Below are 22,172 nucleotides of genomic sequence, written 5' to 3'. Positions count from 1 at the left end.
ATAATACGATACATATTATTAGCATAGAAAAACAAACTCAATTTCTAAAGAAGTATTATATTTAAAAAATTAACTTGACATCTGATGAGAGAAACCAATCAATATGAGACAAACATGAACCATGATATTATAAGTAGTAGAGAAAACTTGTTAATGAATAATATGTGAATAATCAATATTTTATGCAAAAAGATCCGTTATTAGATAAAATAGAAATTTATAGCTATAAATGCAAAAACATACTTCTATTTCAAGTTACTAATTATTCAGTTTTGAATTATATAGTAACCAAGCAAAAATAAGCTGCTTATGTTATTTACAAAATTTCTAAATAAAACTAATTTATAAATATAAATACTAAAATACTTCAAATTACATTAATTACATACAAATTACTTAAAATTAATTAAGAAAGGTGCATATAAATTTAAATTGATTAATCTAAATGAGACATAAAATGTAAAAAAACATATTTTAAATAAAATCATTTAAGAAATGGAATGTCAAAACACAGGATATAATCTCTTTTATATGCACAAAGATCATAAATACTTTTTTTTTTCAAAATTCACAAAAATTATGAAACAAGTTTATCAAATATAAGTTACTGTTAATGAAATATATATTTTTTTTCTTAGACACTTGCAATTCTGATGTAATACATCTAGTTTTCTAGTCTATGTCAACAATTTTCAGCTACAAAAGCTGACAAAACGAATTTTTCCATACGATGATTAAATATCAGAATATATAGCTATTTTAACAGAAAGAATTAATGATGAATTAACTATCTAATGTTTTTAAAGAACAAAAATAGTTTTCCATATTTGTTTTTAACAGTTTAATGCGAAAAACTACTACGTCAATTTTAATTACATTATTCGGTCGCATTTCGAAATTTTCTTTAAACAATGAAAAACATGATTATTGAATTATTAAAAAAACACATACACAGTAATTATTTTATTACATTTTAAAGAAATTCACTTTACGTTTCATATATTCCCATGATAAATCGACAATTTTTATTAGTTTCAGTTTATGGTACTCGCACAATATTTACGTTAATTCCGGAAACATATCTAAAGGTTACTACATAAAATATTTTTAATTTAAATATTTAAGAATTATTTGAAAAAGGTACTTTGCAAAAACATCAGTTACAAATGAAACAAGAAATAATCTTATTTAGAAAATCGGAACTAAAAATATTACTCAACACGTACACAATATCAGATTTGACATCTGTTCTACAATTGCACGTTAAATTTTAAGCTATATAAACTTTTACGGATTTTTTCTTACATTTTATAAATTAAAATAAATATATAAATCAAAAGCTGAGATATTATTTTAAAATACAAAATAGGACAAATAAAATTTCGACGTGTAAGCAGACGGGAAGATACTTTTTAACAGGCTTTAAAACTAATACAAATAAATTTAAATTCACTTACCTTATTTTTGAAACATTCCTCAATTGATCTTAGTGCAGAATCCGTTAATTTAACAAAAATTAATGATTTTGTACAATTAATTTTGTCCTGAGCGGAAAGGCCATATTGTTGCCCTTCTACGAGAGCAGCCATTTTAGACCTTCTCGGGAATTATTTGGCAACCGCGTATCCTATACCTAGAAGGCATATAACTAATAGCACAAAAAAACATTCTTGTCACCAATCGCTGATTAGCAGCGATAAGTAGAGGGACAAGTAGGGAAAACCAGGGATAATGTTATTGAATTACAAAATAAAAGTCAATTGCAGCTTTAAAATGAAATTTTATAGCTAAATTAAATGCAAAAAGGAAATAATTTAAACATTAAGAAATTTGATCTAACCTATTACGGAATAAAAATTAAAATATCCAGCAATCCAAAAAGTAACGTAAATCAATAAAATCTCTATTATTTGTTCTAAATATTTTCATTATTTAATATAAAATTTTTTTGAAATATTATTTTATATTAAGCATTCCATTATTTTACACATGTTATCAATGTGGACTACGGGTATATTTGAATATGAAAATTCCTGAAGCAATTACTTATGTTTATTATATTAATTTATTTTATATTAAAAATTAATGCATAAAATACTTTGAATTTGAACTATCAGAGACTCAATTTCTTATTTGAAAGATGTATCTTACATTGCAGACGTATTTTGACATTAATTAACAAACCGAAACTAAAATAATTATTGGAAAAATAATGACTTATTTTATAGAAAATTCTCATTTGCTTTTAGAAAAATAGCCCAGTGTGCTTCTTTTATAGAATAAATATTCTAATTTTAATTAAATAAATTGATTCCGAAACCAACTTCTTAATCTTGATTTCACTTCAGATATTAAGAAAATACTTTTACTTTAATAAAAGTATTTGTTGATATTGTGAGGTTAAGCGGTGAAAAGTCGTGGGTAATAAAAACATTTTTTATTTAAAGTCTTATTGCTATCATGTTTCTAAACAAAATTATAAGTTCTCGGACTTTAAACTTATCCAGTTTAATTATAGTTAGAAGTTTTAAAAGTGAATATTCTTTAGATCAAATATATCCTGAGAGTTCATTGAATTTGTCCAAACCTAAGGTAAAGTATTATTAAAAATGCCAAGGTTATTAGTACTCTTTTATTTCCTGTGTTTTTAATAATTATAAGCGTTAGACAATTGTTAAACATATTTGAACGTAATTTCTCCGAAGTATTTGGCGTTATTTTTTAGATAAATATATAACTTAATTTTAAAAGATAATTGCTTCCTGGTGATAATAAATAAAAACTTTTTTTTTTAAAATGTCTCTTGATAATTTATAATTTTGAAAAGATTTTGTAAATATAGTTACATGTTAGTATTTCTTTTCTAGTTCATTGTATTAGTGAATGTAAGTCATTATATATATTCATATTTTCCCTCCAGGAAATCAAAAGCATTGCTGGAAAATTTTCTGGTTTTATCCCATTAGGTATGTTTTACTGGAATATCTTATAAAATTAAATATTTGCTCTCATTTATTTATTTTGGTTGTTTGACATTGCATAATACTCATGTATTAGTGCCTATAAATATTTGACTAATAATGACTTTTGAAAACACTTATTATGTCATTCTAGAATAACACCTAATTTATTAGTTAAAAAGTGAGACTATGTTTTAGGAAAATGAAATTTTCTGTGTTTCGTAACTTGTTGCAATGAGTCCTTTTTATTATATTGCTTGTTTGTACCTCATTTTCATTAATATGCCATATTGCATACATTTTTACAGATTTCTATTCATTTCAATTTTTAAAAAAGTACTATAGTATTCTCACTATTATTAAATTGTGTGTTGCACCAATACTTTCATCTTTCTGTTTTTAACTCAAATTAATGAAAATGGTGTAGTTTTTCTTATGCATTGTATTATTGATAAGGGAAATTAATTCTAATTTTGTGTGCCCCTGGTGTTTGTTGCCAATTTGACAATACAGAGAAACAGGTTAAGTAGTTTTAGTAACCCTATTGCTGATTTGTTTTCTCTTATTGTACACTTATTGCACGAATTTGGAAGAACTGAAAATCGAAAATAAATATCGATTGACGAATTTATTGTGCATTTAATGTCTTATAATTAAAATCATTTTGGAAACTAATAAAAATATTGGTATTTTTATCTAAGCTGCAAAAAAAATATTTATTCTCTTGCAATCCTAATGAATTAGTTTATTTTACTTAAAATTGTATGTTCATGAATGTTATAAACTAAAAATAAAAAAATGTTTTGCAAATATTTTGAAATTCTTTGTCTTTACTTCACAGTTTCTCATTTTATTATGAAGTCTTGTCATTTTAATAGAATTTTGTGTGATCTATTGTTCTTTCATGTCCCTTCATAATTTTTTGCATCAGGGATTTTTATAGAATAGATACCTTATTCATTCCATATTCAGACATATTATCCAGAATATTACGCAGGAGAATTTGGTACCTATATGACAGAGTATTTACCACAGCACCAAAATAATGCCCATGTTATTCAAAAGATCAGCTTGTTTTATTTTGATATCATCCCCTATCCAAACAAAACTATAATTCTTTCAAATTTCTTCTCTTGAAAAATATCCAGTAGCTTCACTGGTAGAAATGTATATATATATATGTAATGATATTTTAATTTCAATTTAATTAATTTCCAAGATTTTATCTTAATTTAGCCCATAGAAACTTCATTCTAAAATTATTCTCTTATTTCGTGATCCAATTCCACTTTCTCTACTTAATTAATTCAAGATATGCTTTATAAAACTGCTGAATCGGCTAAATGCCGACACTTTCACACGCTTGGCTTGAAGGGGTAAAAATGTCCTGTAAGCACATTCTTTTTTAAAAGATCCCTGTGTTTCCCTTACATGGGATTGACATGCATCAGAAATCACTATCAGAATCTTATTAATATATTAGCACTATGAAGAAATATTTTAACCATCAAAATCGCAGGTTATATAAGCCTCGGGATAATTTATTTCGTTCTTCTTCCCCACTTCGACTTTTGTGCTGCGCTGCGGCGGACACGCAATGTCCGCGTCGTTGTAAATAATTATGCTTTCCCGATGGATTAAAAAGAATTTAAAAATATAAAAAGTCTTTTCACTTTCTTCAAAACTGCAACCTGCTTCACTTAAAATAATGTTACATATATATTATTCTATGCTATTATTATAATTCTTGGAGTTTGTAATTTCATTGTGCTTCTATTTAAAAATCTGGATCCATAATTAAATTATTCTATTTTAAACTATTCGTTTTTGTTTGAAATAATATTTTTGCCCAATAATATATTTATTTTATGGAACTAATTTATTAATTACATGCTAGTAATTAATCACCAAAGAACACATGCTAATACACTCATTTGTAACTAGAATTATTTCAGTTGAACTATTCAATTCTGTTTGGAGTAATATTTTTGCTTAATTGTCTATTTATTTTATGGTACAATTTATTAGCAACTAACCACCAAAGAACATATGCATATACTCTTTTCCAACTAATGGGTAACACTAATAACATGCAATTTCTATTAAAGCTTGCTAGTGTCATGTCCGAGTAACTATTTTAATTAACTGGGATTAAATAAAGTTTAAAACTTTATCTCTGAATTCAGATAATTGGTAAGCAGTTTTATGAATTTAGGTAAATAAATGAAATATGTAACAACCGATATCATCAGCCAACTCTGGACTCATTAACATTAATAATGATGGCTGAACTATTAATATCAAGCAATAATAATAATTAAGGCAACATAAAATTAAATTGTGTACTTCCTGAAAAATCCAGTTAGCATTAAACATCTGATATATTAATGTAACTAGTAAAAAGTATTGATTTGTAAAAGGTTTACAATTTAACTAAATCTTAAAGTTATTCTTTTATGTGAAAATTTGAAATTATTATTGCTTGTACTGAATGTGCTTTTACTCCTTAGAACTGAATATTGTATTTCACAAGGGAAATGGAATTGAGAGATCATCTATATATGGTTTCAGTATTAAATGTTGAATGCAAATTACACCTTGAAGTGTTATTATCTTTAAAAATTAAGATGAACTAATTTAATTAAATAAATTTTTAATATCTTGCTTTAGATTCATTTTTGATAAATGATGTTAAATGCTCCTTTTAAATAGTTAATTTGATGCTGAATTTCAGTTATATTTTGTTTTTATAAAATATTATTTTTTGCAATTTTATTTTTATATAAGCTAAATTAAAGTATTTTATTTTTGCATAACATTATAGATAAATTACAAATAACTTATTCAAAAAGTACTGGCCCTGGTGGACAAAACGTCAATAAAGGTAAATATTTTTTTTTTTTTTAATAATTGTTTAAGAAACATATAGTTTTAATGTGTTATAAATCTGTTACATAAGAAAATATTCTTGTTTATTTCTAACTGATTTCCTCACAATGTTTTTAAAATTTATGGATGAAAATATTGTCTTGCACCTATAATTATTCCTCTCACTGAATAGTTTGATGTGAATGGTGGAGAAATTTTTTAAAATCAATCACAGATAATCATATTATACAATTTTATGTTACTTTATTAGGCAAATCTTGGTTTTATTTTCTTTATAATACTTTACTTTCTTACATTGTAAAGAATAATATTGAGAAAAATAAATGTAAAATATGAGAGAAAAGATGATATAATTGTGTCAAACATAAAAATGTTCTGCTTTTTTATTGTGAAAATATAATTATGGAATAATCATCATAAAAAGAAGTATACTAAGAATAATGATACTTATTATTCTTCAGTACATATTGAATGGATTATCGTAATATATACTGTACTCTGTTTCAAAACTTCATATTGAGCAGAATTCTGATTATTTTTGAAAATTCCTTAAATTTTATTTTGCCAAATTTTGGACCCCAGAAACTTATTTGATTTTCCATTGATTATTTGATACATCTTTGAAAAGTAGATGAAGTGGGCATTCTGCTTTTCTTAATGAGGGGGGGGGATGATAGAAAACTTATTTGTGCCTTAATTTTACTGTAAAAATTCTGCCATTGGGAAAATGATTTGCAATGAGAACTCTGTCAATCATTAATCTAGCAGCTATGTACAATTTATTTTCTATTATATTGTTACAATCTTCAGAGGCAGAATTATTTATGAAATGTGCGGTGATTTACTATTCATATTATTCTTGCTAAAAAAACTTCAGATCTGTTTCAAGAAATTCTTGTCTGTTACTTAATTTCATTTAGTGTTATATATCTTTTAACATTTGAATCAGATACTCTTGGGATGAAACACTCCCAAAATCAAACATACTAAGCAAATAAATTTACATTTTAGGTGTGAATTTAAAAAAATAATAATAAATAAATAAAAGAAGTTTTAACCAAATATGTCATCTTTTATGGGTCGTTCCACATCCAAAAGATATTTTATTAGGAATTCATAATTTTGTAGAAAAATTGGATTTCAGAAGCATTTTATATATGTCAATAGATGGTCCATCAATAAATTGGGAATTTTTTTTAATACAAAATGATAAAATGACAATTTATTTATACATAAGAAAATTACATTCACATGGAACATTGATATCTGTTTATTTAACTTATATTTTTTTCAAAGATTTTTAAGAAAGTGATGAACTTCCAAAAACTTTGGCAAAACCAGTTGATTAAAAAATGTAATTGCTGCTCAATCAGCAAATGAAATGTCCAATGGATTTATTATTATACATTGAGACTGTTGAAATAAATTTTAATGTGAAAAGAATTTTCAGCATTGATTTTAAATTGGAAAACTTGTAATTTGCATGCTATCAACAATTTATTTATATATATATCCAAATGGGATATTGACTTTCTTTTATCTGGTGTGTATAATATACTTGAAAGATTTGTTAGCAAATAGGAAAAACTACCTAGAATTTTCAAAGAGTGGGACACTTTCGAAAATTTTTTGCAGAATTTAGTTAGTTACAACATTTGGGGATTACATTGGCACCAACATTTTGGTGCCAATGTATAATTATTATGAAATGAGTAGCCAAAAGGTGAACAACATAGTATGTTCATATTGTGCAGAGCATTTAAAGAATGTATTGAGGACATTGAAAAGATTGAGTTTTCTATATCGAAATCAAAATCATTTTTTACAAAGTGTAACAAAGATTCAAAGTTACTTGTCAAACTATGGTTTTTTTTTTTTTTTTCATTGATCAAAATTACCCAACTATTTTAATAGCTATCATACAAACATTTTTACTTTTTATATTACTCTCTGCCTTTCATCTCCACATGCCTAATAGCTTTTTCTGAATTTATTAAATTGTAAAATTTAATGGTGTTTTTATGTTGTCATAGTATTTAAGGTATGTGTATATAAAATAAGCAGGAAAATCAAAGAACCATTATTCTGGTCCTGCCATTGATCTGATCCTGCCAATTTAAAATTCATATGAAATTTCATGAGCCTTAGATATGACATTAATGGTTATTTCCTATCAAACCCATTTTCAAGAAAAATCTCAAAATAACTATTTTATATTCTTTATTGGAGAAAGGGGACCATGATAGAGTTTCCAGCCTCGATTACTGAGCCAATTTCACTTTTAAAAAAATTCAGATGAAAACTCTTGACATCTAGATACATCTTCAATGATCACCTCTTCCCAGCAGCACACCAAATTTGGGAGAAATCTTAAAAACACTATTTTTCTGTACATTCTTTGGGGGGAGGGGACCTTGAATCAAGTTTTCCTGTCACAACAATTCTTTTGATTTTGGCAACTTTTATTTCTTATAAAATCAGATATCTCCTAGATGTATCATTAATGGTCAATTGCCCTCTACTGCAGTTGATTGAGATATTGTGAAATAAGACTGTGATTGAACTCTCAGTCTCAACAAGTGTATTAATTTTGTAAGTTAATTTGAAAATATTTCTTTCAAGCATAGCTAAAAAAACTGGATTCTATATGTTTATTGTACAAATATAATTTTAATATTTTTTTATGATAAAATGAAGTTGATTAACATATTGGCATTAATCCTGTTTATATGGCAAGTGAACAACTGATTGCTGAAGATGATTATTCTTGATATGAAATAATTATAACTTATATGTCAATATAAATATGAGTCATTATGAATTCGATGAAATTTTTTTGTTGGTATTACTTACAAATATCATAACCTATATGTATCTTGTGAATGTGTTTTGTCTTGGCTATTGAGCACAAGGTACTTGATGTTGGAAAAATAACAGTTACACACTGGAGGCACATTATTAATGATATTCTTGATATGAAAAAAGACTACTTTAACAGCATTTTGAGCTCATCGATGAACCCTGCAAGAACATAGTTAAAGGTTAAGGGAGTTGAGAAAAACCTCTGTTTTCACTGAAGAATTTGACTATCCTATGAGTTTTTTCGTTTTGAAGGTTTGTCTTAGATTTCTTGTTTAAGGTTTGGTACTGATTTCCTGTGTCATGATATTATGTGATTACATTCCGTAACATGCTGAAATATCAAGGCAATCTCACCACAGCTGCAATGCTTACTGTCGGAAATATGGAATCTTTTGAAACAGGCAGGAAAAGGATTATAAAGATAAAATTATCTCTGATCCATCTAGTAAGATGAAGGCATGATTTAAAACTCTGTACAGAAATTCCTATCTTTTACAAGTGGTATTAATGCTATATCAGCAGAATTTTTACCATTACTTACATTTGGCTGACCAAATTACTGTACTAATCAACAAATGATATTATAATCCCACTTGATGAACTTATTTATTTTGAAACAAACTGAAATGGTAAGGATAGTCATTAAAACAGAAAGTCAACTTTTATATTGATAAGCTTACATTGCATTGGTTTTCATTACTGATGTGAAGAAATAAAGTATGTATTCCACATTAAATATTAATTTACAATGAAATGTCCATAATTGTCTTCAATAAAGATTAATATTTAAAGTAATATTTAGAAAGGTAGTTTGTTTTTTTTAATTTAAATATAAAACATATTTTACTGTGTTAAATATTTTTTTTAAAATTTATTTATGAGGTGTTTAATGTTCTTGTACTGATGAAATAAACGAAACTATTCCAATATTTGAATCATAGGCTATAAATTATCTATATGTGTGCTGAAGAAATTTTGGGTTCTTATACTAAGAATGTGGAACTGACTCTATATAAAACAGTCATCTAATTATTGCATTGTTATGAAACAATAATAAGCATTCAAATGTTATGTATGCATATAGCATTTATTGAATTATTCATATTTATATATGCATACAGTTTTACAATAATCATAAATATATGTATTAAATCTATTAAACACGTCCCTTTAAAATTAATTTCTTTTCTAGTTTCAATAGTTGTTTTAGTAAGTTTTTCGAGCCTCTTGAACATTTGGAATAACAGGTTTTTTTTTTTTAATTTTTATTATTATTAATTTGCAACTCAAATTTTGACTAAAACATGTCATGGGATGAAATATCCAAAAAACATTTAAAAATATTTTAATTATCTATCTCTTTATCAGCTATCAAAAAATTTTTAAGACTTCAGTAAGAGAATTTGATATCTATGGTATGACTGAAATCTTAAATAATGAATACATCACTAATTTTATACATATACAACAAATTTCTACATCTACATATATCCATAAAATGAAAAAATCTTTATTTGTTCTATTGTTATTTGTTATCTGTAATTTGAATTACCAAAATACTATATTAAATTCTGTTTTTATGTTAGTCATTAGTCTAATGATATTATATTTAGAAAGATGACAATATGTAGAATATGAACGCTCTGAAAATGTTATATTCTTTGAAAAGTTTATTTATATTTTAGTTATAGGTTTTTCTGAATATTAATTAAAAGCTTTAAACAAAAAAGAATTTGATTTAAAAAAAAAAAAAAAATTCCGTAATATTTTTTTTTTTTTTTTGTCTTATGATGTTGTACCTTACAAACATCCTGAGCAGTAAAATCAATTTATAATAGTTGCAGATGACTAATATAAAATTAAATGTTATATTATTCTGTATGCATTTTGGAATATTTCTTAGAATGAATTCATATAATTATTAATCATTTTGTTCTTTTAATTTAATAGAAATAATTTTATTTTTGTGTTAAAACTGGCCCATTTTAAAAAATATTGCAAAACTGAAGTGCAATATTCTTTTGTTTGTTTGGTAAATAAAATCTGCTGTCTTTCATTTTCTCTTTCCAGTTAACACAAAAGTAGAAGTGCGTTTTCATGTTGCCACAGCTTCTTGGATACCAGATCTAGCCAGAGAAAACTTATTAAAATTAGTAAGATATATTTATTCTTTAAATTAAATCTGTAAGTTCTATCATATTGTGAATTTGCCTTTGTTACCTATTAATTCTTAAATATTAAAACTTTAAATTAAGTTCAATGCCTTACTACTCTTTTAAATTACTGATGCAATTGATAGCATTTAATGTTATTTGTGACAGTCTGAAGTATTACAATGATGTATTTGAGTGGAAACAAAATAAAAAGTAAAACCTTTGCAATCTAAATTATGTTTATGCTTTATTATTATTGACAGTGCTATTTCTAATGTTATTAATTATTGAGAAGTTCTTTTTATGACCATGAGACAAAACGTTTTGCATTATTTTAAAATATTTGAATTCTGATTTTCATTTTTAAAAATTCTCTTCCCCCTCTCCCCTATATTCTATAATGGCAGGGCTTATTTTAGTGACTTTTATTATTATTTTGTTTTGTTTTATATGTTATAAAATAGTTTTTCATTCAATTTATAGATTAAAAACACACAAAGTTTAGCTGTCCCACCCACTAGATTTCACTGAAAATTTATTAGACATCTGTTATAAATTGCATTTAATCTTTCCAACTATTAAACTGCATTAGAATATTAAGAATTGGTTATCTGAAATATTTTTGATGAAGTGCAAACATCAGCACGCAGGAAAGAGCCTGCTTGAAAGTCGTATAGATATGTTTTTAAAATGTTAGTTATTGGAGTAATTCTATGAATGAGTTCTGTTTGCATTTATTTGGGGGGAAAAAAGTTAAGAATTAGCAACATCATTCCTCTAGTGTTATATCTAGCTGTTTATTAGTTACCAATTTTTGGAATAAGAATCTTATCTTGTAGTTAATTTGTCTGCTTCACCAATTAAAAATGATTATATGAAAAGACAATCCTACCAATCATACAATTTTGGAGTCCGAACATTTTTTCAGCAGCCGAGATTTGTTTTGAATAGTGTAAGCCATCTGAAACATATTTTTTATTAAAATTATATATGCTAATCTGTTTTTTTATATAATAATAAAGGTAGTAATCTTAGTAATTGTCTAAGAGATGTCAGTGCACGATTCTACTCTGCATGTTGCTTCGTTATTTTCTGTTTATTTTTTTTTTCCTACTATTATTTTCTTCTACTATGAACTACCAAACTAGAAACTTTATTTAATGCATTATTAAAACAGGTGATGGGAACATGATATGCTAGAATCTGCACACATATAAATAATGTGATGAGTTTTTAATGCAATAGTAAGCAGGCTTAGTTAAGATCATTAGATAGCTGTTACTTAGCAAAATTACCAAAATCACAGTATTTGTGATAAGTTGCTTTTCAAAAAATAAATAAATAAAAGTAATGTCATCGTGATATATTAAGCTATTGAGAATCAAATAAACCAGTTTGGAAGAGAAAGATTTGAAATTTACTGAAATATTGTAAAGGAAACTTAGTAGTGATTGATGGCTAATTAGTCCAAGTTGGAACCTTTGCTGAACTTCAATAATGCAGATGATATCAATGATCAGAAAAACTGTATGACTTCTACCCCAAGACAAATAGCTATGATAAATCTAGGATGATGAGTATTATTACTGATACAGTGTATCAGGAAATCATGGATAAAAGGACTGTACAGGAAATCTGGGAGGTTCAAAAACAACAACAGTTTGAAGCCACATCAAAGACAAATTTAAAATTTGTACTGATTTTTTTTTTTTTTTTTTTTTTTTTTGCTTTTAACTGATTACTTGACAAAGTTTTTACACATATTGCTGAACTGAGGAATCTATGAAATTAACTGAACAGTGGTTATGAAAATGGAAGGAGTGTAAGTTACGTATCTGATGTTAATGTGCAATATTTAAATATTTTGCCAAGCAACTTTCAGACATTTGATTCTAGTTGAATGCTGATAGCCAGTAATGAAGAAAGGACTTTTAGTTAGCTTATAAATCAATTGTACATGTTTGAAAGAAATTGTACTAAATCAGAAAGTAATGGCAAAAGTTTTTTGGAAAGTTATAACAGCTAGAAATAGCATATTTCCAAAAGAAAATTCATGAAGCAGTCAAGAAAAAATAGCATCTATTGCAAAAATGGAGGACTCTGGGTCAAAAATGGATTTTTGATGAAAAACTGAGAAGAAAGAAAGTAATGAATGAAGTGTGTAGAAACTTAGAGAATGCTGCTGTGTCTCTGAAGTACATTTGTGTGAGAGTCTATGCAGCTGAAATGGATTTGATGTCTTTCTGGGTTGATAGTGGAGTAAATAGTCACTTCATAAATTGCTGAGAATATTTATAGACTTACATAGGTTTGTATAATTCTTGTGGCATTAAAAATGTCAGAAAAGGTATGTTAATTATGCTTGGAATGGGTGCAATTCTTGTTAAAATCACTGTTGGTATGCATTGCCACAAAATTGTTGCAAGATATTTGGAATGTACCTGAAAACAGTAAAAACCTTTTTTAGTGCTAGTTGCTCAAAATAGGAATTTCAGTAATGAATTTAAATCATCATCTACTGAATGATGATTAAAAGTAAAAGTTTAATTGCATGAAATATGTATTGTGAATGGAATGTTTTTCAAAGTTGCTATTAAGTCAGTTTCCTGATATAGATGCAAAAGAGCACAGAGGCCAATTGCTCCTTATAGTTGTATCAGGAAAGATAAGGTCATCAAGATAAATGCTGTATTAAAGACATGTTTCAAAAAGAATTAGAAATCGATATTTACCTATAAATCATGGATTTATGAAAAAAGTACATCAATTTTCAGTTGGAATTATGAAGAAAATTTCAAATTTGGTGAATTGATTTCAACAGATATGTGTGACCTTTTGATTATTCATTTCAAAAGAAACATTTCTTAATTGAATCAAAGTCATTCAGAATTCAGTTTTACTACGGTTTTCTAATAATAAAAAAAAATCTGAAGTTACAAATCTCTTAAGTTCATGATCACAAATTCGCTATGTTGTTTATCTGATTTGTTTGAATAAACAATAAACCATGGTATTGAAAACTGAATTTTTTAGCTTCGTAAATTATATGAATAGTTGTCAAATTTGTTTCTTTTAATGACATATTAAATGTGCAGAAATTATATAAATAATTGGTTTTAATTATTTTATAAATAAAATATAATGTATGATGTTTTTTTGCAGCATCACAATCAAATCACAAAAGATGGTTTCATGATTTTAAGATCAGATAAAACTAGACTTCAGACCTTGAATCTTGCAGATTGTATGGATAAATTAAGATGCTATATCAGAGAAGCTGAGAAACCACCTCCAGAAATACTACCTGAAACTTTAGCTTTGCAGAAGAAAAGGTACACAGCTTAAATTATGTATATTGAATTTCATTAGTAAATTTAAAGCTTTCAATTGTAATAGAATCACTGTGAACAGGCAACAACAGTTCCTCCCTAATGATCAAAAAAGATAAATTTCTTAAATTACCAGATGGCCATTTTTGCATCCAACCATAGTATAAAATAGATGAGAATATTAGATAATCGTTTATAATTATAATCATACTGTGATTGTTTGAGTAGTTATTTCCATCCACAAGAAAAAGTGAAAACCACTTATACAATGTATTTGATGTTCAAAAATTTAACCTTTTAAAATCTAGATAGTAATTAGATGTATAATCATTTTCAAATTGAATTCAGTGTTTGTCTCTTAAAAGTGCAAGAGAGAAATATCTCTTGATTTTTTGGAGATGAATGTATAAAGTGAAAATGTGATGATTAAAAAGAAGGTGGTTTTATATCAAAAACTAATTAGTCAGTAGAAATAAATGAAACTTATGCTAATATAGAGAAGAATTATGTAAATATCATTATTGACTTCTTTTTTTTTTTTTTTTTTTTTTTGGTAACTCTATTTTGTATTTCATAAAGACGAGGAAATTACCACAGTAGACACTTGACTACGCTCTTTGTTTAAAAAAAAAAAGTACTTAATAAAATGAATAATAATTTTTCTTTACAAAGGCATCAAACTTTTTTGGAAACTAAATAATTTGTCAGTTTAAATCTTTCATCATAGTTGAACCTTTTAACATTAATACAATTGTTTATCAACAAACAATAAAATCAGTTTAGATGATTTTAAAAAACAATGAGACTTGTGTTTCACATTAATGTTTTGTTTCTTGTGAAATTATACATATTTATACTTTACAGTTTACCTGATTTTGTTTCTTGGAATTAAATTAAGTGTTATCAGATTTGTACTAAAATTGATACACTATTTTTATTCTTGGACTTTTTTAATATTAAATCTTTAAAACATGCTGCAAAGCATTTAGTAGAAATTTATAATAGATTTGTCCTACGTTTGGATATTAAAAAAAAAAGTTGAAGTGTAGTTTATTGTGCCCCCGAGTTTGTCTCCACTTTGGTAACCCAACAAAATGATCTTATAACTCTAATGTTGTTTTGTTTACTATTTTTTTTATAGTGGTTGAGTTTTATGAACTACAACTAATATATGAAAAATGTTAAATTAAAAATAATAAATATCAATTAAAGATTTTAATTTTATTTTGTATTATAATTAAAAGTTTTTTTTTATTGCTAATAAGACACTAATGTTATTTTTAAGGTAAAGGTGAACAGAAAATATTTATTCTTTTGCAATACTTGACTGTTGGTATGTGGTTTAAATGCTTCTTTCATCGTTCTTTCTTTTCTTTTGATTATGTACTATTTCTGTTATCCACACAATCCTTTAGAAATTGTCTAAAATGGTATTCCTTGCACTTTTCGTAATTCTTTTTTTTTTAATCCAATGATTTTCTTGATAATTAGTTATGTCGTTAATTGTTCAAGAACGGATGTGTGGTGAATGGGATGGCAGGAAATATTTTGAACCCACAGAATGGATGAAGGAGTGGAATATATATATATGTGTGCTTTACGAGTTGATAAAGTTGAGAAAAAGATAGAAATTTTGTATGGAGAATGGTTTAATTGCTTCTTTCTTCATTCTTTTCTTTTGATTATGTACTAGTCCTGTTCTCCACACAATCCTTATGTTTAAAGAGCTAGCGAAGCTGCTAGGATCCTGCTCCCACTGCTAGCAAAGCTGTAGAATGTTTTTTTTTTTTTTTTTTTTTTTTTTTAAGTTAAAAAATTCTGCCTGGTGCCTTCTTCAGATGCCGAAAATCATAATTTTCATGCAGAAAGTGGTAACACTAACTATTTTGCAGAAGTATTTGTTTCTTTTGTCTGCCATCTTTATTGGCGACTTGGCAACCTTGGCGCAGTAAGGGGCACAATAAACTACACTTTTACCAAAAAATATATATGTTTAATTATTAGTGTAGCAATAAGCTTGGTTGTGAACTTGTATATGTAGAACTCAGGCTGATTCAGTTTTCCTTTCCTTCAAATTATGCTAGGTAGATGGGAGTCTGCTATATGTAGTTCTGGGTAACAATGAATAACAGAATTCTATTTATTTTTCCAGGCAGGAAAAAGCAGCTGCACAAAGATTAAGAGAAAAGAGACATAGCCAGTCAATAAGGAGGTTAAAGAATGAAGGAATTGACAATGTTCAGATGTAACTTTTTGTGTCATTTTAGTTAAATAAATTTTAAAAATAAAGATGTTGCTTCTTATTTTATACACTTTCAACTTCATTTATTCTCTGTTTATAAATGTCTAATTTTGTAAACGATTTTTCCTATTTTGCTGGAGGATTTGATGTCAACTACAAAAAATCTTATTCGATCAGGACATTTAAGTGAATATGATGAAGTATTTAATGAGTGGATTCGAGAGGGAATTATCGAAGTTGTAGATGAAGATAAAAATAAAGGCACTATTTACCTCATTACCCTTTAATAAAGACTGAAGATACAACTACAAAGATTCGCCCAGTTTTCGATGCCTCAGCAAAGAAATTGCTTGAATTATTATTTAGAAAAGGGTCCAAATTTATTAGAATTAATGCGAAAATTGATAATGCAATTTCGCAAAACTGCTATAAGAATAACATCAAATATTAAAAAGGCCTTCTTACAAATCAACCTTCACCCAAAGGATAGAGATTATTTTAAGTTTTTATGATGGAAAGATTTTTCAAGACGAGAGGAATTGATCACCCTGAGACATTGCCGAGTGGTATTTGGTGCTTCTCCTAGCCCATTTTTACTTGAGGCAACGATAGCTCATCATCTAGAGAATGTTCAAGATGTTAGGAAGGAAACAGCGCGTCAACTTCAAAAATCTTTTTATGTAGATAATTGCATAACTAGAGAAGAGGCTGCCAAATTTATTTCTGAAGCTAAATAACCGATGTCTGCAGCCAAATTTGATTTACGAGGTTAGTTTACTTCTGAAAAATTTGTAGAAGAAACAAAAAAAGAGATATATTCCAATACTAGAACTTTCCTGGGTTACTGAAAATGATGAACTTTCTTGTAACAGTGCTATTAAAATTTCAGAAGAAAATATAACTAAACGAACATTATTATCGATTGCTCAACGAATTTACGATCCAATAGGATTTACGAGTCCAACTACTCTAATCCCAAAGATAATTCTAAAAAAAACATGGAAAAGAAAAATTAATTGGGATGATGTGCTTCCACCAGATATTTGTAATGAATTTTTAGCCTGGTACAAATATGTAAATCTGCTAAAAGATTGCAAAATTCCAAGAAGACTGATTTCAAATCCTTTTGTAAAGATTGTAAGATAAGTTTTCACTGTTTCAGGGACGCCAGTGAAGTCTCTTATGCCGCATGTATTTTCTTGCGTGCTGTATTGCGGATTTGATGTTCTTTAATTACCACTGATCAACAAAAAAGAATCCACATACCTTTCTGATGAACAAAGTTCGAACCAAAGTGTCCGGGATAGAGCTTGCCTACACTAAAAATATCCAATAACTTCTCTACTGACCACATGACAAAAGCAGCGAGGACGTTTTCTTTAACATTTTTAATGCAGATTATTAAAATACAAGCACTCCTTTAGGAGTTCTAACCGACAACTAGTTAATTCCAAAAAAACCAATATAATAATGATCCCTTCTGGCGCCACCAGACTGGAAATGAACAGATGCATCATATAAAAAAAATAAAAGCAAATAGAAAAAAAGGAATTACAGGAAACTAAGAAAAAAAATCAAGTTTGTTCGTTTACCGTTGCAACATGCTGAATATAACGGGAAAATTTCAGTTCAATTAGTAGCAAGTAAATCAAGAGTGACACCAATAAAGGAAATTACAATTCCTCGATTTGAACTGTTGGGAGCTCTTATATTATCCCTATTATATTGCCAGGTGACATATGGACTTGAGGTAAAATTAAATGAAGTATACTTTTGGATTGACTCGACTGTTGTCTTAACTTGGATTAAATGGGATAGTTCTTGGAATACATTTGTAAGAAATAGGATAACTGAAATAAGAAAATATACCAATTCTGATAACTGGCATTTCTTGCCAGGTCATACGAATCCAGCAGACCTTCGTTCAAGAGGTTGTGATGCAAAGATTTTATTGAAAAGTAAGTGGGGGAAGATCCAGAATGGTTATCAAAGTCACAAGAATTCTGACCATTGAATGAGAAACAAATTATTGATGAAAATTTAGTTGAATTGGAGAAAAGGAAAACAATAGTAAATAATGTGGAGCATGAATCAGTTAACTTTATGGACAATTTACTTTATTTCTCGAAATATACGATGATTTTAAGAATGCTGGCGTGGATGCTACGTTTCATTAAAAACTGTCGCCTTAAAGAAAAATGTAAGGAAACCGAATTAACCTATGAAGAAGTCCAATCAGCTGAAAACTGCTTGCTAAAGCTAATTCAAAATGAAAATTTTGCAGGAAGCAAGATGAAAACATTGAAAATCATGCAAACTTTCATAGATGATTCCGACGTTCTTAAAGTTAGAACTAAGCTCATACTGGGAGATGAAGAGAATTTTAAGTACCCAATATTGTGTCGGGTAATCATAAAATTATTCGTCGATTGATACAACAGAAGCATTGTGAGTTGCAGCATGTGGGACTTCGAACTCTCATTTCCAATTTGTGGGAAAATTACTGGATTATTCCTGTCAATAAAATAGCAAAACAAGTGAGCTCTCATTGTATTACTTGCAAAAGATTTAAAGCCAAGCCTACTGAGCTACCTTTAGCACCTCTTCCAAAAAATATAATTAAAGTTGCTGCAACATTTGAAGTTACAGGGATTGATTCAGCAGGCCCATTGTTTTTGCGTTCTGGAGAAAAGACATGAATTGTCCTTTTAACCTGTGCTATTTATAGGGCTGTTCATCTTGAGTTAGTCAATTCCTTTTCCACGGAAGCCTTTATAATGGCTTTAAGAAAAAATTTTTGCTAGGAAAGGTCGAGTTAACATAATTTACACTGATAACGGCACCAACTTTATTGTTTCAAATAATGCCTTGAAAAATCTAGATTGGGAGAAGATCATGTCGTTCACCACTGTCTAGAAAATTAAATGGAATTTCAACCCTCCAACTGCTGCATGGTGGGGTGGATGGTGGGAGCGGATGATCCGCATGCTAAAAGAAATACTAAAGATAATTTTAGGCAGAAAGAGTATTGATTATGAAGTATTGGAAACTCTTATCTGTGATTGTGAAGCTACAATAAATTCCAGGCCACTCACATATATTGAAGATAATTCAGAAGGTCTAAGTCCACTGACACCTGCTTGCTTCTTGCAATGCATTCCTAATAGTGATACAACTGATTTAGATGAAATCGACAGTAAAAGCCTAAATAGAAGATCACGTCTTATTCAAAAACTACGGCATGATTTAAGAAACGAGATTTAGCAACGAATACTTAGCAATGTTAGTGCATAAAGATCGTCACAACCGAGATGAATCTTTGAATGTTGGAGACATAATTCTCCTTGAAGCTGATGGAAAACTCTTTCACTGGCCCTTAGGATTTGTAACGGAAGTCCTCCCAGAAGCAGATGGACATTCAAAAGTCGCCAGAGTAAGAACAGCTCAAGGGAAAAAATTAAGACCATTCCAGAGACTTTATTCCTTGAAAATCGGAAGTTTTGAAAATTTACCATTCATTGCTCAGATAAGGGATAAATATACGAACACTCAACTTCCTGCAACTCCAGTTGTTTCAGATCACGATTCCAGTGAAGATGATGATTATATAATCAAAGTAGCTCCTGATGTTGTCACTAAAGCTGGTTGACGTACTAAAATTCCCAAGAGATTTCAATTTATAACTTTTGTTGCAATTTCAGGTACTCCATAAAATTGCAAGGTGGGAGATTATGTAAGCGCCATACCAGTTGCAACTCAACTCCACTCCAATGTAATTAATTCAGATTTCGTTTCTCGATGTAAATATGCTTTCGAAACTTTCTATGTAAATATTCGCAATTAAAGTGTTCTCTCATATCACATCCATAGCAATTATTAGAGATATTTTACACACGGTAACTATAAGACGTTTGAAAGACATCGGCCTCAGTTATACTAATGATCCTGCTATAAATAAAATTGCCTAAGAATATATTAATCTGGAAGATGTAATATCCATATCTAATATCATTAAAGAGACAGTATCAATTTGTAACAGACTTTTCATTTTTGCATGGTTATGGTTCCATCTTCGGAAATGGAATTGAAATTCTCACGAAACTTTTCAGGAATTAAATAGCACTGTGTTCCAATCAACATTTTAAAAAATAAGTATAATTAGAATTCCTAGATATATTACATCAATTTCAGATAATCCCATTTAATTACACGGATTTGTTGATGCATCATCTCCTGATTTCATAGCTATCATTTATTGTCGCCAAGGATAAGGAGACGTAGTTAGTGGAAGTCTCTACGACTAAAGTCGCATCTGTCAAGCAAGTGTCCATGCCAGCATTAGAGATTTGTGCTGTTCGTCTTTTGGTAAATTTGTTTCGCACAAGGACTTTAGAACAACATAAATTTGAAATTTTCGCATGGATTGATTCCAAAGTTGTCCTTTCCTGATTCTTGGTCCATCCTTCAAATGGGAAACCTTTGTTGCCAACAGAACTTCTAAAAGTAGTGATTGACGAACTTTGCCATCAAACGTTCGACAAAAATTTTGGATTATAGGATGCAAAAGTTTTGTTCGTAGAGTTATAATATCATCAGTATGTCGTCTGCATTCGTTTTCGACAAACCAAGTCTCAACAATTAATGGGTAAATTAGAGATGCATAATCCGCGATTTTTTGAATAACAAATAATTTTGCTATTGTTATTTATAAATATTTGTTCCAAATATCTGTTATTTCAATCATATTATTAATTAAAAATTAATAATTACTTAGTATTAAAACTGTAATTTAATAATTAATTTGTATTACTTAGTATTACTTATTAATTATTTAATATTAAATATAAAATTTATTAATTGTAATTAATAATTTACTAATTTAAGTAACGTGTGATTAAATTTATTTATCTATTTCAGCTTACTTCTTAAATTTGATTTTTTTTCCAAAACTATTTATTTAATTTCTTTATTGGAGTAAACCATTTTCTGAAAAATTTGAATTAAATATATATGTCATTTGTCTAAAATGTTTACTTTAGTTCTATATTCTACCAATAGATGGCCCCAGCAGTAAACAGAATATATTCAAAGTCATGTCACAGGAATATCGGAAAGTCAAGGTCACTATCATGAAGTGGAGCGGTGACTTCACACTTTCCAGTGAAGTCACCGCTCCGATAAATTTCAGTGATATGCAATTCAATGATATTGTCATGTAGATACTTTAGTGTGGAACGCAATGACACACACAAGAAGTAGAGCTAAACCAATTTATTAACTCAACTCTAAACTGAGAAACAGTGACTGACAAATCTTCTGCTTTATACTAGCAGGGAAAGTTTCAGAATACTTTTCTGGGGACAGTGAGAAAATTCCAGAGCACTTGTCTGGTAAACTAAAGAAATGTCCAGTATCTTCTGGAACATTAAATAAAGGAAAACATAAAATCAAGGAATTAAATATTTACATATACTATGAATAGCATTGTCTCAAGCGGGATTCGAACTTACGGTCTTTTGATTATGAGACCAGTACCATGACCATTCGGCCATGGAGATTCGACTGTCTTTCTTCAATGCGGCAATATGATAATTCGAAGAATAATCGGTCCGTTCACTTTTCAACTCATTCACAGATTTCTCCTTTTCTGTTTTGTTCCATTGGACAGATCATATCGATTGTTACTTTCTATCGTGATCCAAAACCTGTAATCGAAATATCACCAGTAAGATCATAT

General features: G+C 28.1%; 2 protein-coding genes across 2 annotated transcripts in view; one reads left to right on the top strand and one right to left on the bottom strand.

The window, feature by feature from the left end:
- The window catches only part of LOC129971183 (RNA polymerase II elongation factor Ell-like), a 107,303-nt gene extending 105,656 nt beyond the window's left edge, over positions 1–1,647 (bottom strand). Inside the window, exon 1 of the mRNA XM_056084725.1 lies at positions 1,458–1,647. Within this exon, the coding sequence (XP_055940700.1) occupies positions 1,458–1,589 (132 nt within the window). The 5' untranslated portion in view covers positions 1,590–1,647. The remainder of the gene's footprint in view (positions 1–1,457) is intronic.
- A 723-nt stretch (positions 1,648–2,370) lies between these two features.
- Positions 2,371–16,482, top strand: LOC129973078 (peptidyl-tRNA hydrolase ICT1, mitochondrial-like). Its single transcript, XM_056087453.1, has 6 exons — positions 2,371–2,592; positions 2,921–2,966; positions 5,785–5,844; positions 10,782–10,864; positions 14,027–14,196; positions 16,346–16,482. Exons 1-6 carry the CDS (start codon positions 2,461–2,463, stop codon positions 16,440–16,442), a joined length of 588 nt encoding a protein of 195 aa, XP_055943428.1. The 5' UTR covers positions 2,371–2,460; the 3' UTR covers positions 16,443–16,482.
- The last annotated feature ends 5,690 nt before the right edge of the window (positions 16,483–22,172 follow it).

This window comes from Argiope bruennichi, chromosome 6 (assembly GCF_947563725.1).
Source record: "Argiope bruennichi chromosome 6, qqArgBrue1.1, whole genome shotgun sequence".
In the NCBI taxonomy this organism is placed as follows: domain Eukaryota; kingdom Metazoa; phylum Arthropoda; class Arachnida; order Araneae; family Araneidae; genus Argiope; species Argiope bruennichi.
Note: the sequence above shows the minus strand (reverse complement) of the source record. Positions and strands in the feature narration are given on the sequence as shown.